The 27,086-nt window shown below is 44.5% G+C and overlaps 1 protein-coding gene across 3 annotated transcripts in view; it reads right to left on the bottom strand.

Annotated features, from left to right (window-relative positions):
• Positions 1–27,086, bottom strand: part of BLTP3A (bridge-like lipid transfer protein family member 3A) — a 67,322-nt gene that overhangs the window by 19,339 nt on the left and 20,897 nt on the right. For all 3 annotated transcript variants that reach the window (XM_075910454.1, XM_075910453.1, XM_075910455.1), the window contains exons 2-11: positions 16,012–16,174; positions 12,669–12,707; positions 10,689–10,780; positions 9,899–10,088; positions 9,271–9,411; positions 8,428–8,598; positions 6,648–6,825; positions 3,345–3,431; positions 2,550–2,714; positions 1,893–2,047 (exon numbers count right to left, since the gene is read on the bottom strand). In XM_075910454.1, the coding sequence (XP_075766569.1) occupies positions 1,893–2,047; positions 2,550–2,714; positions 3,345–3,431; positions 6,648–6,825; positions 8,428–8,598; positions 9,271–9,411; positions 9,899–10,088; positions 10,689–10,780; positions 12,669–12,707; positions 16,012–16,174 (1,381 nt within the window). The remainder of the gene's footprint in view (positions 1–1,892; positions 2,048–2,549; positions 2,715–3,344; positions 3,432–6,647; positions 6,826–8,427; positions 8,599–9,270; positions 9,412–9,898; positions 10,089–10,688; positions 10,781–12,668; positions 12,708–16,011; positions 16,175–27,086) is intronic.

Below are 27,086 nucleotides of genomic sequence, written 5' to 3'. Positions count from 1 at the left end.
TTTCCCATACTCATCCTCTCTCAAAGATTCATTCCTGCATCAAATGTTTACAAAATCAGAAAAGTTGTATTTCAAATGCCAGCACCTCCAAGTCAAACCAGGATCTGAAAAAGCCAGCTGGGAGCTTTGAGTCTTTCTGCCTCTCGCATCACCATCAGTACAAGATGTGCCCATCAGAAGTTAATGGAAAATTCTATTGAAAGATACAAGGTAGATGAAGTAGTATCTTATATTCAACCAACTTCTGTTGGTTGAAGGGACAGAAGTTGGTCCAGTAAAAGATATTGCCATCTTGTGTGTTTCAGGTCCTGGAACCAACATGGCTACAACACTGCAAATGAATTCTATTGATGACATGAGGCAGAACAGAATCCATTTCACTCTCCTGAAACTCTGCAGGGGTAACAAGAAGGGTCTGTAAGGAGTAGCCGTGTTAAGGATAGGCTGTAGATTGTTAATGATGCACTGGAGGAGTTTAAGTTGGGGGCTGTACGTGATTACTAGTGGTGTAGAGCCCTACAGCCCCCCAACTTAAACCCCTCCAGCGTATCATTAACAATCTACAATCCTGCAAAATGATCCCTTACTCTCACAGGCCTAGGGGGACAGGCCAATCCTCACCTACAGACAACCCGCTAACCTGAAACAATTTTTTTCCTGCCACCATGCAGCACATCTCCATCATATTCACCCAGAAACTCACCCCTGCAATAAACCCCAGTGCAACTCTGTTCACACATCTACACAAGCAACATCATCACAGGGTTTAACCTCATAAGCCACCATGTCAGAGGCTCATAAAACTACACATACACCAATGTGATCTATGCCATCAAGTGCCAGTAATGCCCCTCTTCCATGTTAATTGGCCAAACTGGATGGTCTCTACCAACAAGGATTAATGGACACAAATCAGATATTCGAAATGGTAACACACAGAAACCTGTTGGGGAACATTTTAACTTGCCTGGACACTCACTACTGGATTTAAAAGTGGCTATCCTTTTACAAAATAATTTCAGGAATCAGCTAAAGAAAAAATCTGCGGAACTGGCCTCCATATGCAAATTTGAAACATTCACCCAAGGACTGAACAAAAACATGTCTTGTATGTGCCATTATATTCAACACCCAAATGACATCAGAAGCTAAGTATTGGGCACTTACAGCCCACTCTGTTAGCCTCATTTAGCATGGACACTTTAATTTACAGGGTTTTTGTCTCCCTCCTCCTCTCCCCTCTTCTTCTGCTATATATTTGTACCCCTGGACCCCTTGCTCCATTCATATGAGGAAGTGGGTTTTGCCCACGCAAGCTCATGATACTATCTATATCTTTTGATTAGTCTCTAAGGTGCTATAGGACCATTTTCTGTTTTTTAAGAAGGGTCTGTGTATGATTAAGTGTGTGTAAAGTTTTCTGAAGCATCTGATATTAGTCACGGTCAGAAACAGGATTATAGACTAGATCAGTCTTGGGTCTAGATCAGTCTTGGATCCAGCCTGGCAAGTCCTACATTGCTGGCAGTGAAGACATTTACCGAGAGACCCTCTCCCATCCTCACTCATTTCTCAAATCCACAAAACACCATTTGTTTAAAGTGGTGACAAAAAGCAGCTCCAGCTCTATAGTCAGGGCTTCCCCAGAAACTCAGCAGTTTTGAATGAAGTTTGCTTTGAGATTTGGGGTTCTTCTGATCCCATATTTGGTTCAGAAGATACAAGTAATATCTTACAGAGATCTGCCAGGCCTCCTGAATGCTGCAGCTATAGAATTTTGTTTGGCTGTAGTTGCACACTCGTTTTTTTGTCATTTTTTATTTAACACGGTATCTGATTAAATGCTTTGTTTCAAAACTATAATCTAACAATGGATGAGAGCTCCTTCACACCTGATAAATGTCCAGGTCATCTACACGGACTACCACGCAGCTGGATCGGAGTCGGTTCCATGAAGGGTGCCGAAGAAGCGGTAAGCTTGCAGGAGGTACACGTGTTTGGGAGCAGCCTTTCTCTGGGGGGCTTTTGTGAGGACTGGACAAAGTGTCTGGGGAGAAAAAAAAGTTAAAAATTACATCAGCCATTATTAAATGAATCTCCTTAGCAACAAGGTAGAGCTATTAAACATCAAACCCACAAGAGGTCTCTAGGGAATTCATGTTTATTGGTTAGACATAATGGACTGAGAGTAGGATATAAATGGGAAAGACTAAGTAATGAAAGCTTAGGACTTTATGAAAAAAGAATACAATCAAAGATCTGTGTAATGTGTGGCAAAATCAACCTAAATTCTGCAGCAAGGACTCAAGGATTCTGTGGTAATCATACAAGCTTCATTTACATCCAAACATAGAGGGGCTCACTGGACTATGAAAATGAACACCGCAATCTGTCTAGTGGTCCATGAGTCACTCATTTGGACATTAAATTCAGTGCATTTTATTCTGTCCTTAAATTGTGCCCAAATCACCAGCAAATAAGTCTGTTCATCTCTTTCTTAAAGTAGAAGCAACTGAAAGAAAACTCCCAAGCCAAGCCAACAGTGCTACCTAGTTGCTTTTTGAAAGGGGATCTTGGAGCCTTGGTGGATCCAGCATCCATTTCTTCACAGTGCTTCTCCATCTTGCTTTGAAATTCATTCACCAGCTTTTTTGCCCACTGTCCCCGAGTCTCCATGGTTTCACAGTACTTCACCCAATGCTTACAGGTGTCTCCTGCAGAACAAATGAACAAGGTGGCTTGCGTGAGCACCAAAAACTTCAGCACCCTTACTCACATGTGCACCTTTTAAATGCTCTCCTCCAAATGGAGCCACCCTAACACAAGACGGGCTACATGGTCAGAGGACTCCCTGTTAAACAATGCAGATTTCCTCATAGCACAGCTGCTCATTCTGTGGGGGTTCCAGATGTAAGAGTTTCTTTCTCCCCTTTTCCACTGTGAGGGGTCCTGTGTTACACATATAACTGTGCCTGGGCTCTTCCTGGGCCTCGTTCCATACACTGAAACCCTTTCAAGCTGACCAGGCACATACAGAAACCAGATCCCGAGTTTAGGCAATGGGAAAGGTCAAGGGGAATCCAAGAGTTTAACCTTATGACATTATGACAGAGAGCTATGTGTTCCCTTCCTCAGAGTCTCACTCCTTGGCATCCTTACTTCGCACGAGAAAATCACCCACAAAGAGGCAAATTGGATTAATCCTGCAAAGAGGATTCAAGTCACAAGATCTCTCTGCATACTTACTTGCAGTCCTTTCTGCCTCCTTCAGCCCACAGTTTTATAGCAGCATATTTCCTCTTTTTATCCCTTTCATGAATGAGGAAAGAACAAACTCCTCTTACCTGTCCAGTGGAAGGGATAATAGTCAAAAGCCATCCTCCTAAAAGTGAGCTGCATTGCACCTCCCATCACCCTCTGCTTTGAGGTACCTGTAGGAAGAAGGGAATAAAGAACATCTGCATATCAGCTGTGCAATCCAAGTCCTGAGGGGAATTCAGAATAACTTTGCATAAATAACACACCTCATGAGTTACTATCTCATGTCAGACTTAGGCGGCACTGCATTGCCAGCAGTATTGGTACCTTCTTTTACAAGAGACATAAAATCTTGCTCATTAAGGATCCCACTCCTTTTTTATATCAGAAGATTTACCTGTGGCCCTGGGTAAATTCTAAATAGAGTCATTGCTTTGTCTCTTAATAAAATTCCCCCTTAAGGTTTCAGTAGGCTGTGTAAAGTGGTGTCCTGAATGGCTAGTAAAGAATTGATAAGCACTACTGAATAGTTGCTACATTTGAGGTGATTGTACTTCTGTGATGTGAGAGTAATCCCTGTATATATACAAAAAGCATAGCATTTTGGGATCCCTTAGCATGCTATATAAGATACTATACAGAATACTATTTTAAGATACGATGCTGTAAACATTATACCTCTTTTGGGGTTTAGCATCCTATCCCATGAACAACTAGGCCAGGAAACAGACAGCGGAATGAAACTGACAATTAGTGGACTCAAGAAAATTAGTGCACCATGCACAAAACTGCATAATGCCCCTGTGTCCCTAGCAATCACCGTTCTCACTACTATAATAAACAATATGGTAACAAAATAAAGAGGACAAAGCAGCTTTGGGCTGCATATGCAGAGGCTTTAAATCACAAGGTTTATTAAGAGCCTGTTCTCTCTATTTGGCTCTGGTGAAAGTCCAGCTGGAATACTGTGTACACTGCAATTCCAGGCAACTCAGCAACAACACAAGGTGTCAAACTGGAGCAAGTTCAGAGAAAAGCAACAATAATGATCAGAGAGCACTGAATTATAAGAAAAGTTTTATGGAAATAAATATCTACGGGTTGATTAAGGGATCTCCGATGGGGAAAGAAGGGGACTGGAAGAGAGTTAATATGTACTTCAACAGGGAGGGAAGTCATGCAGCATGGCTCACTGGAATAAATTAGAAAAAATTAGATTAAAATAAGGCAGATTTTAAATTGAATTATTGGGAAAGCTTTCTCTGCAAAGATCTACTAACCTAGGGATTGGCCTCACAAGGGAAGTAGTGAAGCTCCACTGCCTAGTCAAAACTAGGATAACTAAGGGTATATCTAGACTCCATGGCTCCGTCAATGGAGCCATGTAGATGAGTTTACTAGACATAGGAAAATGAAGCAGCAATTTAAATAATCGCCGCTTCATTTACATCAAAATGGCCTCCGTGCTGTGCCAATCAGCTGTTTGGCAGCACAGTGGGGCAGTCTGGACGCGGCGCGGTCGACAAGGGAAGCCAGAGTTAGTGGATTTTGTGGACCCCCTTAGGCTTGGGGGGACAGAAATGGGGGGTTCAGTGTGGGCGACAGGGTGCAGGATCTGGGCAGGAGGGGATGAAGGTGCAAGGTCTGGGTGGGAGGTAAGGTGCAGAAGTAGGTTTGGGAGTAGAGTGTCTGGCCAGGAGGGGAGGGAGCAAGAGCAAGGGAGGGTGCAGGAGCAGGCAGGGGTAGGTGTCTGGCTAGGGGGGACGCGCAGAACCAAGGGGGGACGCAGGAGGAAGTTTGGGGTAGGATGTCTGTCCATGAGGGAGAGTGTCTGGCCAGGAGAGAGGGTGCAGGAACAAGGGAGAGTGCAGAGTCTGGACGGTAGAGAGGGCGTAGGAGGAGACTGGGGGTAGAGTATCTGGCCAGGAGGGAGGGTGTATGTCCCAGAGGGAGGGTGCAGGAACAAGGAAGGGTGCAGAGTGTGGCCAGGAGGGAGGGCACAAGAGCAAGGGAGAGTGTAAGAGCAAGCTGGGGGTGTGGGAGGAGTGAAAGGGATTGGAGTGCAGGGGTCTGGGCATGAGAAGAATGCTTACCTGGGTTTGCACCCCCATTAGCTGGCCAACGGCAGCAGCGGGAAAAGCCTACAACCAGCGCATCATTGCACTGGGTTCCCCCAATAGGGTGGGGAGTTCAGCCCCCTTTCTTCCCCTAAGCAGCAGGGAGCCCGTGCTGGCTGGTGCACTTGGATGGCACGCGGGAGCGAGGGGGAGATGAAGAAAGCCCCGACCTTCCCCACCACACCTGGCTTGTGGAGAGCGGCAGAGAAAATGGCTCCATGCTCTCGTCAGTAAGAAACAACCCCAGGTGTCTCCGTCATCCTGCCAGACCCCACCCACCGCAGAACGAGGCTGCGGGAGGAGCAGGGAAACTGCTGCAGGGTGCATGTTAGTGTCACCGGTGATTTGCAATCTCAGCCTCTCCACTCCGAGCCAGCGGGTCCCAGTGAGGGGGGAGAGGCAGGTGCCCAGCATGGGGGCAAGTGCACCATGCTGGAACCAGGCCAGGCTTCCACATGCACCTATGCAGAGCCCATTCACATGCCAGGTGCTGCTCCACTATCAAGTCCATGGCAGCTCAGCCACAGGGGGCCCCCCCACACTGGACCCACTGCAGCCTGTGCCTGGCTAAAACTTTACTTGCCCACTACTGGGACAAAAGTCTCCAGAGAAGGCAGCACAGGAGACTGCTGGGAGCCAAGTCCTGTGTGCAGGCAACCCACACAACCCCAGGAGCTCCAGCTGCAACAGAGACCTGGCGCTCACTACTTTCCCATGTGGGTGGGTGTGGGGTACCCAGCCTGCAATGCCCACTCTGGGTGGGTGAACTTTGCCTCTTTCTGCCTGCAGCATTGCTCAGAGCTGAAACTCGCCCCATCCTTGCAATGTTCCAGGTGCCTGCCCCTGCCCCAGCTTGCAAAGGCCTGGCTTCCCCTGCCTCCTACTGTCATTGGTTGGGTACACCAGGGAGCTGGTGACAGCGCCCCCAGAGGAGCGAGAAGAGGAGGAAATAGACAACCCCAGCTATGGCTCGCTGGTGCCAGTGCCACTCCAGCCACCTCTATCCCAGTGGGGAAGGAGGCGGGAGGGCTGAGCTTGAGCTGCTGACGACCTGGGAGGCAGCTGCAGATCACTAGTGGTCCGTGGACCACACTTCTACACCACATATTCAAGTCTCCTAGTACTCATCATAGTGTCACCCCAGAAAAGCCAAGCCAATAACATCTGCTTCCCTCTGATATGCATGTGCACACGTGAGAAAGAACTACCCCCACAATCTGGTTAATTTCTTCCTCCTCCAGGCTCTCCCTAGTGCTACGCTTGGCTAGATACCTGACTCCCGGGTGTGGCTATCATCGCAAATGTGCAGGTCGAGACGGGAGATAAACAGATGGTAGGAGGACTCTTTCATGTCATATTTCTCAAAGTACTGGCTGATGCTGCTTGCATTCACGTTGCCTCCAAATGTCTGGGACCAGGACTGCTGGGCACTAGGAGCAGGTGGTGTAGTCTAGAATAGACAGAAACATGTAGCAGCACATCATGCAAGGAAAGTGTTCCCCAAATGAAAGGCCATTGACCGATGGTTCTGACACAGCATGTACAAGGAAAGAGCCAAACATAACTTAACAACTAGAACTTATAATTATCAATGTAATCTTGATCTTCCATTTCTGCACAGACTTTGCAAAGCTGAAAGCTGTTGCAGTTCATCAATTGATTTATAATCAATGGAGGCAGCAAGGCCAAGCAGACAAGGTACCAAACAGGGAATCAAGATACCTCTGTCCTATTCTAAACAATGCTATGTGACCTTGGCAAGGCATGCCTCAATTTCCCAATCTCTAAAATAGGACTAATGATACTCACCTATCTTTGGGAAAATGCTTTCAAGTCTATGGTTGAAAAGGAAAATAATAAGCTTTATTATTGAAACTCCTCTTGGCCTGATCTCACCACACCGTATGCCAGAGGTCGGGAACCTTTTTTGGATAGGGGGCCACTGACCCACAGAAAAATCAGTTGGGGGCCACACACAAATGAGAACCAAAAAACCCCCTTCACTGACATGGCCCCTGACTGAGAAGGAGAAAGACACTCCTCACATTCCCCTCCTAAACCACAGGCTAGTGGAGATCAGACTAGCAGATTTTGTGTGCTCCAGCCCCATGGTGTGGCAGCAGGGGAGAGGGGCTGGAGTGCCAGCACTGCTCCCCAATGCTGGGGGCCCCTGAGCTTCGGGGGCTGGATCCAGGCAAGCTGAGGGCCGCATTCGGCCCCCAGGCCTGAGATTCTCCACCCCTGCTGTATTTTCTCTCTGCAGCAATTATTTAAAAATATCTCTGTTACTTAACTCTGCTGAGCATTTTGCACACTTCTTTAAAAGAATTGTAAGGATTAAGGGAGGAAATTCAAGGGCTAACGATGAAAGGAGGTGTAAGAAACAGCTGGTTAGAGGTTCTGAAATACCAATGAGCTGTGTGTGCTGCAAACAAACCATACAAACACCCCTGAGCACTGCGAGCCCCTAGCAGGATACTGGGAGAAAAAAATAATGATCCTGAAAACATGGTAATTTTTACAGGGTTGGAGTGCCCCCTGTGTAGATTTTTATTTTGAGAAATAAAGTAGGAGACATACTACCTAGCATAGGCTGAAGAGAGTGTTTCCAGGGTATGCTCATTATCTATTATTACCAAAACAAAATCTAGGGATTCCCTGGCATGTTGTGACAGTCCTGCCTAGAAGATCACAAAATTCTGCATATTTTCCCCCCAGATCAATTCTAGTGCATGACTATTTTTAAAATATTCACTGATACTTTTCTGACGTTAGGTGCAATGCCTTTAGGCCATGTTTTATCCCAGTGGTGACTCTGTACCCATGTGCTCCTAAACTTGCAGCAGGTGAGCTTTTCAGGCTCCTCCCAATGCTAACACCTGTATAGAGTGTTGACAAGACTGTTGGGATGCTGCACAGATTACAGCTTTCCTACCTCTTCCCATCATTAGAGAGACCACTAGGCAGCAATCACTGTTTGTGTATGTAGACAGAGAGTCCACACTGCCTTTTCCATGTCTCTTTTTCCCAGGTGTAGACAACGGCTGCTTACCAGGACAGGTTCTGGTGCCATACTCTTCCTCTGCTGGGCAGATTTCTCCATGGCTTCACTCAAGGACTCTGCATACTTCATCATGGCTTTCAGCTGGGAGTCTGTCAGTACCCAGAGCAAGTCATCGAGGAGGAACATCAGCTTAGATGCCACCACATTGCAATCTTTGGTCTGTGGCAACAGAAAGCAGGGCCTGGTTTAATATAACCATTTTAAATCTCCATATTTATTCCTCAGTGGACTTGTGGAATGAGGCAGCTGCAAAATGTGCTACTTCACAAGTCATATGAGAGAAAATAGGATGGAAAGAGGCTATTTATCTACCTGACAGGTGTCCAGGGTACCACAATATTATTCAATAGGATCTGTTGTCTCAGCTGAGCTCCAAGCTAGTCAGATATAAGGAGGCATGTACCTCCTTCTCCTTCTCCTGTTTATCACACTATTAAACCTGGCAGTGATTTATGTTCAATGAAACAGTGAAGGAGCACACAGCATACTTTTACATTAATTTGACAGTGGATTATTCACCCATTAGCCCTGCTGCATGCATTCCTGAATTAAGAAATGAGCTGTTCTGAGTATACACGATAAGAGCACAGCACATCTCTCACTGACACCACAGAGCAAAACAGCTTGTAGGGCTCTTCTTTTGTGGACAGCAAGCACAAGCACGGAGAAGGGAGGGCATGTGAATCATCATTGGACACAGGAATAATTATCCCTCTCTGTCCCTCTTCTCTGTTCTGAGATTCAATTTAGTAAGGACGCTATTCCTCGTCAGGGGGATACATTCAGGATTTCACCATGGAAATCACTCCTGGTATGAATGGAGATACTCACCCTTCTCTTGAGAGAAATTTGGATCCTGCCTTGATTAGTAATGAGTCTCAAAGGAGTGGTAACAGGATCCTGATCACCATTGTCAGTGGCATCTGCCTCTATCCGAAGTGTCTGCCAGGTGAGCTCTTTAAATGTCAAAACCTACCCAAAGAGAAGAGTTGAGGAGACAAACAGGAAAATGCTGAGGTTTTCACCAACTTCAAGACCTTAACTACAGATACGTTACACGGCACATAGGCAAGAAAAGAAATAGCTATGCAAGTGGGGAAGGAAGAGGCAACCATCTTTCTTCTGGGATCTCAGTAATAAATGGAGGAGCTGCCCTCGGAGCATGTAGTCCTCCCTCTACAGCGCAATCGCAGTTAAGACTAGTGAAACTGTACTCATTGCACTGGAGAGCACAGCTTCTCCAGGTTTTCATACTCTGAGTAGGTATGAAATAAGAGTTGAGAGCAACTCCAGTTCCCAGTGGATGCTGTAGATAGTGGGGCAGAAGTCACTTAGAGCCATCCACACCGAGACCACGATGTGAGAATTCAGGGAAAATGAACTATGACCCCAAATCTGCCAGAGACCACAGAAGAGATGCCCCCGCATGCTGTATCTGCCAATACAGACAGGTTCTTACCTCTCCTCTGTGAGTGTCAGTAATGCGGGTGAAACGCAGGTCACTCTGCTGCCAGCTGGGGTTCACGCTGTATCCCTGGAGCTGCCACAGTTCCAAAGAGGCGTGGAAGGCCTTGGAATGAATCTTGATGGTGATGGAATTGACAACAATGTACATCCCCTCCACAACCTTTTCGGCAAAGCCATACTCGCTGTCAAGAGAACCCTCAAAATCATCATTTTATAAACAGGGGCCCTAGCGCAGGCTGACCCGGTGCTAACAAACATCTGTCACAAAGGAGACTGACCGAAGGCTCAGAAGTAGCCTAGCTCCACAGAGATGAGCTATCTCCTGGAAAGGTGTCATCACCTGTGCTCCAAGGCACCCCCATTTGATAGATTAGCCTCAGCCATGGTTACACCTGAGCACTTAATACCACCTTCAGGAACAGCATAAGACGAATAAATGGTGGAGCAAGGGATGGGCGAGAGGATGCAATGCACATAAGAAGCTGAAGTTTAACTCCTGGAGTCAGCTTCTAGCTCCCAAGGCCAGAGACAGAGATATTTATCCTTAAACACTCCTGTCCCACACATTCCAGCAAGCAGTACTAGCTAATTCAGAAGAGACAGGATTGTTAACATAACAATGAAGGCGTATACAGCACATCTCACAGCTGGAAAGACTGTGAGAAAACAATTCCTTTTATTCTGCAAAGCTCCTTCACTGTTCAGAATGGACAATCATGGATGCCTGCCCAACTCCAACAATACAGTGTCAAAAACTAACGGTAGAGTGAGTGGATGCCAACCTTTGCCCTGCAGCGAGAGCAATAGGAGACTGTCCATTGGGTGGCCGAGGTTCTTCACAGGTTCGCATCTCCACCTCCACCTTATCCAGGTACTGCAAACACAGAAAGGAAGAAGTAAATATGACATTAAGTCTCAGGATGAGCATTGTGGCCTTAGGTTTGAAACATACAGAACTGAAGGATTGAACACAAACAAAATAGACTCCACCTTCCATCATTCTCAGAGAACTCACTGTGGGTACGTCTAAACTACATGCCTCCGTCGATGGAGGCATGTAGATTAGACAGATCGGCAGAGGGAAATGAAGCCGTGATTAAAATAATCGCGGCTTCATTTAAATTTAAATGGCTGCCCCGCTCTGCCGATCAGCTGTTTGTCGGCAGATCGGGGCAGTCTGGATGCGCCGCGTCGACAAAGAAGCCTTTCTTGATCGGCACAGGTATGCCTCGTGAAACCAGGTTTACCTGTGCCAATCAAGAAAGGCTTCTTTGTCGACGCGGCGCGTCCAGACTGCCCCGATCTGCCGACAAACAGCTGATCGGCAGAGCGGGGTAGCCATTTAAATGTAAATGAAGCCGCGATTATTTTAATCGCGGCTTCATTTCCCTCTGCCGATCTGTCTAATCTACATGCCTCCGTCGACGGAGGCATGTAGTCTAGACACACCCTGTGTGCGGGTGCATATTTCAAATGAGACTTTAAAAACCAAGGTCTCATCTGCTCTGCCTGGACACTGAAAATTTCACAGGGTACTTTTCATAAAAGTAAGGAAGCTGTCCAAACCCTCCACTATCATGCAGCAATGGGGCTGAATCCTGTCGTGCTCCTTTGCCTCCAGCCCCTCAGCTGGTTTGTAACTATGTTTGTGGCTCAAGCTATCCAATGCTTTCTGTCTACTCCAGGCAGCAGCATGTCTAGTGTGTGGAGCATGTCACAACTGGTTAGTTAATTGCACACAGTCAGGGGTCACAAAGAATGGTGCATTGTGGAATAGCTGCTGGAGGGCTGTTGGGGTTGACACACGTCAAACAATAACTACTCTTACACTACATTGACTTCAGTAGATGAACTATGGCTCTATGCCATTTGGGGAGGTGGTTTTACTGTGTGACTAACAAGTGCTTATATCAGCTGGAGACAAATTTGAGTCTAGACACGTGCACAAATAGGTTGACACAAAGCAACTCACATCAACCTAACCCTGTAATGTAGCCCAAACCTCAGAGGTTGCTGCATTTTAGTGCTACTCTATCACTGATTTCACATCTACTTGTAAAGAGATAATCTGATAATACACTTTAGAGCATATTAGCCCCCTGGGGCCAGTGGAAATGTCTCCTGGGCATTTCTCAGCATAACCCAGGAACTTGTACTCTTTCCTAAGGCTACTCAACAATTGACCGCAAGACGGCATGGCAACCTCCGAAAAGGCCTGACTACACTGCAAAAAACTAAACAAAACAAAAAAACCCTAAGCCCCATGGTAACTAGTCTCAGAGGCTGGGTCAACTGAATGAGGCTCACCAAGCTCATGCTATGGCATTAAAAAAAAACACTGTAGATATTCCCTCCTAGGTTGGAGCTGGGCTTGGAAATCCAAGGAGGGAGGTGAGTCATAGAGTGTGGACTCCAGCCCCTCACCAGGTTTCAAAGCCAAGCAGAAATGTCTATAAACTGCTATTTTTAGGCCCACCACACAAGCCCAAGATACTTGACACAGGCTCTGAGACTCACTGCCATGGGGATGTTCGTGCAGTATAGACATACTCTTTGGACAAAGACACCGCCTACGAGGCCTGAGTGGTAAAAAAACATTCATGTAACCTTAGAGAAGCCTCTGTGCAACAGGCTGGATTTCACCAGCAGCTGAGATGTTATGTCAGAAAATCTTCAACACCTTTAGCAGAAAGAGCTAACTTTGCACAATCCCTTGGCTAAGATTTATTATAAAAAGGGGAAAATAAAACAAAATATATTACCAGACAAATTGGGTGTGTCTTCAGTTTCGTCCACTGGATCTGTAAAGACAGAGCTCGAGTTACAGAAGATGCCTCAACATGAGGAGGTTTGAATGATTTCAGGAAGACAGTGAAAACTCCCAAGAACCAACTCACTTCAAGTCCTGCTCTGCTCTGAGAGCTGATCACATAAAAAATAGCACTGTGAAGATCCATGTTCACTGTGTCTCACTGACTCCAGATCAAATGCGCACTTACAGACAACTGCACAGATGTTCCAGTGACCTGGGCTGTGTCTACATTGGCAAGATTTTGCGCAAAAGCGGCCGCTTTTACGCAAAATCTTGCCACCTGTCTACACTGGCTGTGAGTATTTGCGCAAGAACACTGACATTCTAATGTACAAAATCAGTGCTTCTTGCACAAATACTCTGACGCTCCCACTCAGGGATAAGCCCTCTTGCGCAAGTATTCTTGTGCAAGAGGCCAGCGTAGACAGGCAATGTTAATTGGCCATCGGAGCTTTCTTGCACAAGAGAGCGTCTACACTGGCACGGATGCTTTTGTGCAAAAGCACATGCCAGTGTAGACACTCTCTTGTGCAAATACTTTCAACGGAAAAACTTTTCCATTAAAAGTATTTGCGCAAAATCATGCCAGTCTAGACTCAGACCTGCTGAATAAGTCCAGTTTGGCTTTTGTATTTCAGGCTGTCTTTTCCTTCTCATGCATCATTACCAGTAATATACATTCTGCAGCCCACATTCAAATGTCACTTATGCATGACCAACTCTCTTGTCTTTAATAGGTTTGTAATCAATTAATTCACGCTGTAACTGGGAATTTAGTTAACAGTACTGTAGATGATTCTCAAACCTGAATACAATCCATTTTACCTGAACTGACCTGTATTTGCTCTGCAACTCTAAGAGGAGCAAGAACTAATCTCTCTATATATTTTAGAGAGTTTATGCATCCATTTGTCTGTCCATACATGAATCCATCCATCCATCCATCCATCTCTGAGTCCATTTGTTCAAGAACTCCTTCTAATAGTAAGACCTAGGGGTGCAGCTTCCTCTTACCCTAACTTAAAGATTAGGGTTTGGCTGTGCCAGGAAAACAAGATGTGCCTGGCATCAGATTATTTTCCATAACACAGAAAGGGAGGCAGTTGAGAGCAAGGACAGCTATGCTCTGCAATGACCACTGTGGGCAGTAATAGAGATGTAGCCGTGTTAGTCTGGTCTTGCTGAAACAAAAGACAGGACTATGCAGCACTTTAAAGACTAACAAGATGGTTTATTAGGTGATAATAAACCGTGGGCAGTGAGTGCAGGGGACAGTTATACTGCAGAGTGACCACGGGGTGGGGGGGAAGGGCAGCCACACCAGGAAGAGAGTGGTCAGCTGGAGTCAGAGCTCTCCATTGCCAGTCCCGGGTAAGTGGTCTCCCTACTCCAAACCCCTCCCTCCCTGGCCCTGAGGAATACCACTGGGGCCAGCCAGCACAGACCCTCGCCCCCGCAAGAAGCTGCTGGGGCTGGAGCCGGGGCCGGGTACTGCAGCACCATCCCTCCTCCTCCAGAGTAGCCATGGCTGGCCACTGCAGCCACAGCCACTCCACAGGAAGAGCTAGGGGAAAAGTAGCAACTGCAGCACTATCCTCACCACCACAGGCAGCTCTAGTAAGCCCTCCTAGATCTCACAGTCCCCTGACTTCACCCCACTGGCCTCAGCCCCCCACCTCCTGCCCTACACTCCCACACATCCCATCCCCCTGCCCTGATACCCCCCCACCTCCCTGCCCTGAGTCCCCTCCCACCCAATCCACTGCCCTGAGTCCCCTCACCTCCCAGGCCCTTTCCCAGACTCCTGCACCACTACTCCCTGCCCTGAGCCTCCCACACACCCAACCCACTGCCCTGACTGTTGCACCTCCCACTACCTGTCCTGAGCCCCCCAAGTCCTGCTAAGACTCCTGCCCCCCCACCCCCCGCCACATCACCAGCCCCCTGCCCTTAAGGATCTGAGCAATGCCAGGTACATTTCTAGTGTTTGTTATTCAATTGAGTAGAACCAATTCTGAATAAATACATGGAGCAGCTGAGATGAGTAAAAGGAGGCCTTTTTACAGTCATTGGCAGGGCAGAACCACACATTAACAGAAAGTTTTTTCCATATGCTCAATGCTTTTAGATTAATTTAGTGTAACTGTGTCTAAAAAAGCAGTTGGAATAAGATTTTCAAGATGAAGAGACCTATTCTCTGTGCACAAGTGTGACTGCAAGTACAAATGCTACAATTATACAAGCAAACCGGGTAATTGCGATAGCAGAGGCTGATAAGGGGCCTAACAAATCGTTTTTCACAGACTTTCACCAAATTTGCACATTATTTCTGAAGTCTCCTTTGCTGAAAATCTAATTTTTAAATAACAGTTACTACACACAACCTCACGGTACAAGAAGGTTTTCAAAGAATTTCAGTCTGTGTTTATTTACATTCCTGTTTTGAGGTTTGTGTGAACAGCCAAGGCAACTTTTTTCACTCTCTCAGCATTAAAGAATTAGGCAGGGAAAGGAAGGAGGGGCAGCATGTGCTTGGGTTACCACAATTTCATTTTCAGGAAACTGACATCCTTTATCAAAAGCCCCAGATAACACCAAATGCAAACTGACATTAAGTGGGCTGCACTGTGTTTGGAGCAGGCATGTAAAATCCCATTTAATCAGTTAACCAGTGAAACATTATGTTTAATTGGTTAACCACCTAAAGGGGGATGGGTGGGCCGCTAGAGCAGTCCCCCAATGCAGGTGGGAGGTACTCCGGCTGGGCTGGAGTGTCCCCCCGCCCATGTAGAGGCATGGCTGCTCTGGCTGGACTGGGGGCCCGCCAACTGTGGTGTACTGCTCCCGGCCAGGCCAGGCCTATGGCAGGAAGGGGCTGTTCCAGCCCAGCCAAGCCACCAGTTAATTAGATAACCAGTTAACCATTAACATCCCTAGTTTGGAGGACACCATGGGTATGTCTGCACAGCAATATTATTTCAAAATAACTAGTGTTATTTTGAAATAAGTTAGTCTGCATCTACGCAGCAGGCAGTTATTTCGAAATAATGTTGAAATACTGTCAAGCTGGAGGACTTCTTATGCCTACTCCTGTAACCCTCATGGTACGAAGAGTAAGACAAGTCGGAGAAAGAGAGCTCTATTTCAAAATAAGTGCCGTGTAGACGCTCTCAATTTTGAAATAAGCTATTTCGAAGTCAACTATGCAAGTAACGTAGCTCAATTTGCGTAGCTTATTTTGAGTTAAGCCCTGCTGTGTAGACTCACACCATTAGTGTAGTATTCCAACTCACCCGGATGGAAGCCTTGTTACAGTAGACCCGAGTGATAGCTAGCCAGGTGGGCAACTCCAACACATTCTGCAGCACCTCTTCATCCAGTTCCAGATTGGTCAGCTGCCCCTGACCTTTCAGTGTGCTCAGGTTGATTTTGTCCGGAGAGAGATTCTTTGTAAACCTGTGGAGAAGGAGAATTAAGACAACAATTTCCAATGTGTTTGTTGAGAATAGAAAGTCCTGCACCTAATGGACGTTATTTTAATAGTAAACACCTTCCTGTTCCTTTGCAGAGCACCTCACATGCTCAGGGGACTAGAGAGAGGGAATAACAGGGACACTATTACACCACACTCTGGACAGACCATTGCAATGCTAGAAGTATCCAGTTAGGCCCCGAATCAACTCCTGCTGACTTCCGTGGCAACGGGGTCAGCTCTTTGAGTCATAAGTGCATTTGACACCTAAGTACTATGGAGATTGACTCACTACTCAGGAAAGCAGAGAAAGAAGCAGATAGGTCCAATATGCTTTATTTTATTTTTTTAAAGGGAAATAAGAGGGAGGAAGGTCACAAACATGTTCAGACATCCTTCCCCACAGAAAAATCTTCACTAAGTTTGAACTGAGGTTGCAAGAACATAGCCAAAACTAAAGGGAAAAAATAGAAAATTACAGTTTAAAATATGCTGGTGGAAAGGTAAGGTTGTTAGGTGTAACTTTGAATTTCTTGCCTTTAAGATGTTTTGATTCTATGGAAGAGGACAGAATTAAAGCCATCCCAAAAAGCATCTTCGCCTTGGGCATCCTCCATATAAGCTACAAGTGTTGTAGTATCATAGCTAGCTGACAGTTAAACCCTGGTACTCTGCCAGTTCAGCAAAGCAGCTTGGTGGGTATCTTTAAGGCCTTTATAGTTTGGCATTTAAAATGTGTTAAATAAAATCATGAGAGCGCACTGGAAACCCAATAATTAACATAATTACATGAGAGCGCAAAGAGAAAATGAAATTGACAAAAAACAAATGCAAATGGAGAACAATTTAATTCCCCTAGATAAGTGACATTCAAAAACAATATTAAGAAACTTACAGCATCAATGGTGGGAAAAGATTGTCATGAATGAAGATGCAGCGGGGTAGCAATGTTACTCTGTAAGGATACATTTACACTGTGGCACTATTTTGTGATACCAGAAGTATCACGAAATAGCTATTTCGCATCTATTGAAGCAGCCCGTTATTTAGAAATAGATTTTGAAATAACAGGTGGCTTATTCCAACGTCCTGGTAACCCTCGTTCCACGAGGGTTATGGGGCATTTTGGAACAGCTAGTCATTTTGAAATTTGGCATTGTGTAGACAAGTGCCAAATTACAAAATAAGCTATTTCGAAATACACTAAAAATAAGCTATGCGATTTGCATAGTGCAAATTGCATTGCTTATTTCGAGTTAAGGGTGCTGAGTAGACGCACTCTAATTAAAAAAAAACTTTAAAAACAACGAATAGTCCTGCAGCACCTTAGAGACTAACAAAAAATGTAGATGGTATCATGAGCTTTTGTGGGCACAACCCAACTCTTCAGATGAATGGAGTTTAAGGGGTCCAGGTAAAAAATAAATAGCAGAGAAAAAGAGGGGATGGGGGCAGGAAGGAAAGGAAAGGAGAAAAAAATGGGAAAAGAATAGTCAATTCGAGTATCCATGCTAAATGAAGCTGATAGAGTGGGTTCTAAGTACTCTTAAGTACCTGGTGACAAGTATCAGAGGGGTAGCCTTGTTAGTCTGAATCTGCATAAACAATGAGAAGTCCTGTGGCACCTTATAGACTAACCCAGCGGTTCTCAAACTTTTTGGGCTCCAGAGCCCTTCACATACATAAAAATTTATGTGGAGCCCCAGCAGTCCACTATTCTATGTGTTGTACCTATCGATGTTTCCAGTTTGTCAACCTCACATCGCAGAGCCCCGGAGCTCCGCGGAGCACAGTTTGAGAAACACTGGACTAACAGATTTATTGGAGCATAACCTTTCGTGGGCAAAGGTCCACTTTGTCAGATGCATGTAGTGGAAATTCCAGAGGCAGGTATAAATATATAGGTACCTTAGTCCAGCCAGTTCCCAAGTCCCATCTACACCACAACAACCATAGTACAATATATGGCAGTCCCTTGACACAAATAAAACATGGTTCAGTCTCATAGTGTAGATGAGACTGAACCATGTTTTAATTGTGTTTCCGAGTTATGGGTCAGCCCACAAAGTCCTAAGCTATGGTGCATTTCACGGACATGGTACAATCCGATCTATGCCAAAAGAGAATATTAGGGATTTGACCATGTTGTAACCAGGTCCCTCAATATACAGCCAGCCAGCTCTGTTTGGGGGTAGAGCCTGTTTTAAGAAGAGGTGTTCTCTCCAGGCAGAGCCCAGGTAGGGAGGGGTTAGGCCATTCTTAAGAAGGACTGAAAGAGCTCATGTCAAGAGAAAACTGAAGGAAATAGGGCAGCTCACGTGACAGGGAGAGAGCTGTAAGGGGAAAGGCCTCTGTGGCTCTGCATCCTGTGATGTTCAGAGAAACAGTTTGGCTGTGTCTAGACTGCATCCCTTTTCCATAAAAGGGATGCAGATTAGACATATCGCAATTGCAAACGAAGCGAGGATTTAAATCCCCCCCGCTTCATTAGCATAAAAATGGCTGCCGCTTTTTTCCAGCTCGGAGCTTTGCCGGAAAAAAGCGCCAGTCTAGACGCGGATCTTTCGGAAAATAAAGCCTTTTCTGAAAGATCCCTTATCCCTCATTTAAAGTGCTACATAGTCCTCATTTTAAGAGGGATAGGGGATCTTTCAGAAAATGCTTTATTTTCCGAAAGATCCGCGTCTAGACTGGCGCTTTTTTCCAGCAAAGCTCCGAGCCGGAAGAAAGCGGCAGCCATTTTTATGCTAATGAAGCAGGGGGGATTTTAAATCCCCGCTTCATTTGCAATTGTGATATGTCTAATTTGCATCCCTTTTACGGAAAAGGGATGCAGTCTAGACACAGCCTTCGAGTTTGTGTTAACTCAGGAGTTTTGTGGCTGAACTATAAACTGCCTAAAAGAGGGGCTAGAAGTTAACTAGACTTTGGGAATGGGATCAGTCCTTTCAGGGCTTGGGGGACAAGCCAGCAGCCCACCTACTGAACCCACAACTACAGAAGTGTATTTGGCTTGCCAGTATCTCATTGGGATGTCTGCTACAGAGTTTCCCCCTCTATATGAAAGAGGGAATCCAAAAGAGGGCTGCAGCTTGCATAGAAATAGTAACACCATCATGATGGAGTTTTTCTGCCAGATGATTTACTCAAAGCTGAAGCCAGACCCATTTTGCACATTCCCCCATGCTAATTCTAATTCTGCAGAGCAGCTCAGCAAGAGAAGGAAAAGAAAGGCCCCTTTGTCAACCACGGCAGGATTAAATTCCCACATTTGTCACATGCTGCAGATCTCTCACTGGCGTGGCTACTTGTGCTGCCCCATTGTGCAAGGCCCACAGACAGTTCTGAGACACTGTGCCAGCAGCTGGGGAGGATCATAAAGGCGGGAAAAGAGGGGCTATGGTGCTTGTTTAATCCATCTCACTACAAGAGCATGAGTTGAACTCAGAAACCAGCTAGGACTAACTGATTGGCTTATCTGCCAAATTTCCTCCAAATTTGATTTGTCCTTTTTATTTATGTGTGTTCACTTTTTTTTTGTATTGTATCCCTTTGGTATATATGGTCATGCCTATTTTCTTCCACAATTTGATCTGAGGAAGTGGGTCTGGCCCACGAAAGCTCATCACCTAAAAAACCATCTTGTTAGTCTTTAAAGTGCTACATAGTCCTGTTTTTTGCTCCAGAACAAAGTGAACTTCGTGTCAGGGCAGAATCCGAAGTGTGGAGAGAAGCAGTTCTGCATTTCACTGCAAACACTCTCCTCCTAGGAGAGGCTGGGACTTGAGCAGCTGTGAGCTTGCCTGCTGCTTGTTTTCCCACACCATTTCCTGCAATCATTCCCTGCTTTTATTTCCACACCATTCCCTGCTGGTCAGGATCGCAGTATGAGACCTCTACAGACTTTAACCTGCCACATAAGTTTTCTCCATTCCAGACCTAATAAGCTCGTATATTTACTATTTCAAACTGTTTGTCTTCCACCACGTGACAGAATAACACATATGTCACTCTCTCAGGCTCACATGGGAAACCACCCTGCTTACTTTAGACAAATATTTCCTCATTAAACTAGAGGTCACTCTTAACACCTGAGAAGGCAGCCAAAATCAACAGTTTCTCAATTACTAGATGGCAAAATCAGCTGTGTGTAAAATTACCTATTCCAGCCTGTGTGACATTCTACAGGGGACAGGTTCATGGGAGCAGCATAAACAATTATATCATATATATCTGTAAATGAACCAACCTAAAGATCTCAAAGCATAATGCCCATTATCTGGATCATTACTGGGAATTGAGCATGTGATACCCAGAGATCAAGCATGAATCTTGATGACTTGAAGTGGGCTGTGCCCACGAAAACTCATGATACTATCTACATTTTTGTTAGTCTCTAAGGTGCTACACGACCATTTGTTGTTTTTTCAGTTTTTTTCCCCCCAGTTACTGACTAACATGGCTACCCCCTGAGACTCGATGGCTTGAGCTTACAGATCAGAGTCCTCAGAGCTGCAGCAGAGTCATATCCTCTGTGGACTAGGTACAGAAAACAGCATATAACACATGCTGACCAGTAGGATGCCAAAAGCATTCTGCAGACGTTAACTTAACATTGTAAGGCTAAGTCAAAAAGCCTCATTTTATAGATGGGGATGCTGAGGCCCAGGGAGGAGATGTGGTAGAGCAAGGAACAGAAAACCCACCTCTCCTGACTTCTAGTCCTTAGCATACTTCCTCTGTGGAGACAAGCTGCTCTCAACTGGTACATTAATGCCATAATTGTTGTTTCAGAAAATTGCAGAACAAATTTATCAGACCATCATCTCAGCCAGAGGCAGAGCTGAAATCTTCATCCTCAGACAATGATGGAGAGAGATATTAAACAAAGCCAGATTTTTAATCAAAGTGCAGTGGCTAAAAGGAGTCCTGCTGAACTGATAGGAAGATGCTGTATGGAACAGTCCCTTAGGACCAGGCAAAATTAATCTGAAACTTTAATTAACAGTGCCCACGGAAGGGGACATGGGGAAGACTGTGGAACAAAAGAGAAATGTAAATAGTTACATGAACAATGGGGCCTCTGGCTTTAGCCAAACCTCATACAGCCACATAAAAAGAGTGGAGTTTAGAAGAAGATCTAAAGCACCCTCAAGTCACTAGATAAATCTAACATGATGTGGTGAATGGGAGCCGCTACACCCTTTTCTGGATATCTCAGCCATTCAGTTAACTAAATTGTCTGTAAGGGTTAATCCAAGAGACAGTGAATCCTAAGGAAGTGTTGGAAGGGAGCCAGGAGAGTCAATGATAAGAGAGTGTGAGTATTTAAATTGAAAAGGACATTCTTGCTGCAGTCTTTGTGTGATCAGAGTTGAACTGGGAGAGATGAGTTAAGCTAGAAACAAGGCATGGAATTTCCAGCGATATCCATGCCTGGGGAAAGACTAAACATGGGAACAATAGATATGTAAGTAGAACTGGGATGTTTAGTCAGACACGATCAGGTTATTTTCAGCTTTGTTGAACTCCTCTGTGCTCAGCCCATGTATCCCCTCATGCCCACCCAATACACTGTAACTTTTAAACTGAATCCCAGAGAAGCAATTCTGTGTTTTTAATCTGCCTTTTTTTCGGTTGCTCTGTAACACCTAGCAATCAGATATGCTTTACCAAATATGTCTTCTTTGTTTTGTTAATAAAAATCACCTTTTTAAGACTATGATATGATTCCTGTGTCCTAGGAGGTTCTGTGTACAAATGCCTGAGACTGAAAGATCAGCTAGTAAGAAATTACAGTTTGTTTTCAAGCTCTCTCCAGAGAGAGGGTTGAAGAGCTTGAGTGCAACCTCACACGAAGAAATTCCCAAGTGTGTCTTCCTGGGTTTTCAAAGGGGTTTTTGCATTTGGGTGATGACACTCTGATCTTGGAAAGTTTTTTGAGCAGAAGCCTTTAGTTGCAGGGTATTTTAAAGTCTCTTCTGGGAGCCCACCTTCAGCACTCAAAGTGGCAGAGTGGGGAACAGCCTTGACACATGACAAACAAATACCCATGGTACTGATCCCACGGTGACAGATTCAGGCTCACGGCCACTGTTTCTTCTAAACCTTTCTGTCCTTGTACGAAATAAATGTTTATGTGCACTGAGGCATGTGTGAATGTGCACCAACAGTAGAAACGAAAACCTAGTTGCGGGCACTGCTCTCATCAGCTGGGCAGGATTTGAATGCCTCCTGAGCAGCTGCACAAGCACAGAGTTTAGCAGGGGGTTCATGTTACAGCATGAAAAATAGCTGTGTTTGGGTTCTGAAGTATAGGGAGGAGGGAAGGTTTCACAGCCCAAGGAACAATGGCTATACAGCTATTTTAACCCCAATCTGTAAATCTGGGCTCTGAAACTTGCTGCTATTGGTTTGTTTGCTATATAGATGTATCAAATGAGATTAGGGTTGCCAGGTGTCCAGTTTTTAACTGGACAGTCCAGTATTTGAGCTTTCTGTTTGGGAACAAATTGAGAAAATATAAATGAGAACATATAAATGTCCAGTATTTTATAAAATACCAGATATTTATATTTTCTCAATAAGATGTAACGTAGATTGTGATGTAATGTCAAGTATGTCCAGTATTTTTGTTGAAACCCTCTGTCAACCCTAAATGAGACCAAGTGCATCACATTGGTTTCCAAGGTAGAGGGTAGCAAGCATCTCCCACTAAGTTGATCCCTAGAACTTTAGTAGCTGGAGATAGCTCTTTATCTGACATCAGAAGGACTGGAGAGCCTGAAATATCCCCATACAAAGTGGCCAGTTCCATAGCTCAATGCAAGATTAATCTGTCAACTGTTCTAACAGCAAGTGAGAGACCTAACATCAGTGTGGACAGAAAGCAGAGTGAGTTGGGCAGAAGGAATCAAAGTCAATCTTCACGTTGCTGCAGCTGAGGACACCGGAGGATTCCTCATGCAAAAACACAGTTTCAAATATTGTGCCTGTTGCCAGTGAATGGAAAGATCTCAGACTCTGCTTAAGTAACATAAGATTATGCTACAGTAACAAACTAAAATATAACTGTGTGATCCAGCAGAGCAGGCAATTTCCAGTCACAACTCCCGTGTTCTATCATCAGCATCACAACTGGACAAATCAGTTCTCTATGAATTAGTTTACCCAGAACTAGAGTCCTACCAAATTCACAGTTTATTTTGATCAATTTCATGGTCATTTGATTTTAAAAATAGTAAATTTCACTATTTCAGCTATTTAAATCTGAAATTTGTCAGTGTTGTAACTGTCAGGGTATTAACCCAAAAAGGGAGTTGTAGGGACGGAGTCACACACTTTTTGAGGGGAGGTGGCAGCACTGCTATCCTTAATGATGCACTAGTACTGGTAGTGGCACTGCCTTCTGACGAGGGTAGATACAAAGTGGTGGTTGCTGGTCTAGAGCCCAGCTCTGAAGGCAGAGCTGCTACCAGCAGCACCATCACAGCAGTAAGGATGGTGTGGTATGGTGCCCTTACTTTTGTGCTACTGACTGCAGAGCTGTATGCCCTGCCCACAGCCACCACTCTCCGACTGCCCAGCTACAAAGGTAGCACAGAAGTAACAGTGCAGATGGCACTGCTGCAATCCTCCTAAAGTAACCTTGTGCTCCCTTTCCCTCCCCGCCCAAACTCTCTGTAAATGCACACAAGAGACCAGATGTCACTGGGGGAGAACAAATTTCATGGTTCTTTTTTAATGGGCATGAATTTGGTAAAACAAAATTACTACACCTACCTCATATGACTGTCACAAGGTTAAACCGTTTGCTAAGGCTTTAAGATCCTCTGATGAAATCTTCAAATTCAAAATATTCAGGGAGAAGACAGTATGTATATTTGGGAATAGGTTCATAAAAGAGGCAGAGATAGTGTGGCAGCACAGCTGCTGGGAATTCAGAAAGAAGTCCAGTTTTCCTAGCAGCTTCTAAGTAAATGCTTTGATCAATATCAGTGGAAGGTAAGTCCATTGAATGTGGGCTGGAGATTTTAAGCAAAGTTTGCTGGCAGACTCTCCATTCATACTGAATGGCGGTAAAACTTTTGGCAGAATGCATTGTTGGCTTGGACAAAAGTGAATGGAAAGAGTTTGTGGCTGCTAAGAAAATTGTCTGAATGGACTAGTTCCATTTCTTTTTCCAAAGATCCTTAATAGAGGGCATGCACTATTAGCCAGTACATTTAAAGAACACCACTCTTCTTAGATCTGCCAGGAACAATATCAGCAAGAATAATTCAAACATATATGCTCTGTCAGCGGCTGACACTATTTCATCCTCTCAAATATCACCTTATCAAGACAAGTGCAAATTTGATTTGTGGGGTAATGGCTAAACTAACTACCAGAGTCACCAGTATCCACAGAAAATTTCAAAATGGCTAAAGACTCTGACTGTATTCTTAGCCATGGCAATTACAAAGAGGAGACATGGGATCATAGTAGATTGATGCCCAGTCATGTCCATGCCCCAGTAACCTATGCAGAGCTTTACTATAAAATATATTTTCCAGTGCTTTGTCTGATCCAGGTTTTTCAAGTAACTGCGGCTTCCAACACAGACTTTGTGAGAATGAACATACACACCACTGTTGGCAAATTTTCTCTTTCATCCCATTACTTCTAATTATACTCCTGCAGACCACCCTAAATAATCTCTCTCCTTTGTTAGCATTTTCACACGTTGAATTTTTGCTGAAACAGCAGCATGACTTTGGTAGTCATGTGCCCAGAACTGGATGCCATATGTTATATCTTATTTTCCCACACCTCAATGCCACGCCCTTAAGTGGAGGAGGAAAGAGGCCTGTTGGAACAGCTGTTGTTAAAGATAAACTAGTGGGATATGGTAGCAGATAAAACACAGCCTATAAATATGGTTTAAAATCCTGTTTAAGCTACAGTGGTTTTGGGCTGCAACAGCACAATTCTTAGGGGAAAAAAGTCTTCTTGGGTGGTTTCTGAACTCCTGATGCTTTAGCTTTTATTTCTTTAAAGAGTCTTTTGTCTGTTTTTTGGCTGGAAAAAAAAGGAGCATAAATCTAGCTCTTCCATCATTAACTTTAAAAGGATATCATAGGAAGATTTCATTACTCAGAGACCTTGTATCCAATTCATCTCCCCGTACATCTTGATATCACAAACCTACTTATTGCAAGAGAGAATTAAGTCAAAGATAGTTGCTGGCCAGAAGCCAGACTATACCAATAATACATTTAGAAATCAATGTCCATACTTCTGACTGTCTGGCAGGTAAAGCACTGTCTGTAACTGAGCAAATATTTCTCTTGAAGGTGGGAAGGATTAGATAAAAAGTCTCAGAACAGGATGTCTTAATATTAAACCATAATTATGATCGCCCCCATTCTGATCTCCCTCTGCTCATCAGCTCTTGATCCCTTCTCATTCATTACCCTGCCACTGTTGGTCCAAGACCATTCTCCTTTGCAGGTCCAGCCATCTGAAATACACTGTCTCTCAAGTCTCCTCATATCTCAATTTCTTCTCCAACTGCTCTTCTGTAATTTTATCTTACTGTATATAATTAGCATCTATGTCTTAATAGATCTGTTTCTATTAATAAATTTGTAACTATGGGTAAATGTGTGCAGTAACACTGACAGATGCCCGTTATTTTAATTTAGACAGCTACAGGCTAGGGTAATATATTAACAGATGTATATAATTATTACTCACAACACTGCTACTGATACAGAGTAGCAGATGGTGAAGATATAAAAGGGTGAATAATAGAAGGAACAGGATAAATTTTCTGCTGAGATATGAAAAGATGTGGAGAGACTGAGGGTTGTAGGGAAGCTGCTTTTGTTGTTAAATGGTACAGAAAAAAAGGATTTTCTTGTAACAGTGGTGAACTTATGGAAAGGGACCAAGAGTTTCTTTTAGGGTTGCCAGATGGTTTCGACAAAACTGCCGGACACACTTGACATTACATCACATTCTACATTACACATTATTTAGAAAATACCGGACATTTCTATTTTCTTATTTATATTTTCTCAAATTATTTCCCGAACAGAAAACTCAAATACTGGACTGTCCAGTTCAAAACCAGACACCTGGCAACCCCAATTCTTTTCTTAATTGAAACACAAACACAATATTTAAACACTTATATCAACAGACAAAACAGAGAGAGTAGTACTACATTAGAAATGGAGGAAACCAATTCAGTCATATCTAGTCATGCCCTGGCTAATGCGGGATTGTACTCTACACAGCATATTCCCCAGTGTCTTGTCTAATCATGTTTGGTCTCACAATGGGGTTTCCATACTTCTCTGGGAAGATTTCATTCTCACATCTTTTAGAGATCTTTCATTTCCCTCATATTAAATCTCATTATCTCTAAAGCCAAGAACCACATTCGCTTGGCAAGAAGGCCCATTGCTGGTAGAAGAAAAGATCGATAATTATGAAACAGACAGTCTTCCCCGGAAAACATAAGAATGGCCATACTGGGTCAGACCAAAGCCCATCTAGCCCAGTATCCTGTCTGCAGACAGTGGTCAATGCCAGATGCCCCCGAACAGTGGAAGCTTCTTCTATAATAAATACAATGAATTTGGAGGAGTATCTGAGCAGGGAACTAAACTTAGTTTTGGAAGGAAATAAAACTGGGTCGGAGGCCAAAATGTTTTTGAAGAAGGGAAAAGCAGTACTTTGATAGACACTGCATTACACAGGAGGAAGAACGCACACCACAATTTAGTGGAGATAAACCATTTAACGTTTCAGCACAACCCTGCAGAAACCTGTTCACTAACAAGACATTATATCACTCATTGCAAGATTTAGAAGTTTCAGGCTGAGCACAAGAAAAAGAGATGTTTA

The sequence above is a fragment of the Pelodiscus sinensis genome, chromosome 27, assembly GCF_049634645.1.
Source record: "Pelodiscus sinensis isolate JC-2024 chromosome 27, ASM4963464v1, whole genome shotgun sequence".
NCBI lineage: Eukaryota > Metazoa > Chordata > Testudines > Trionychidae > Pelodiscus > Pelodiscus sinensis.
This window is presented reverse-complemented; position numbering and strand designations above follow the sequence as displayed.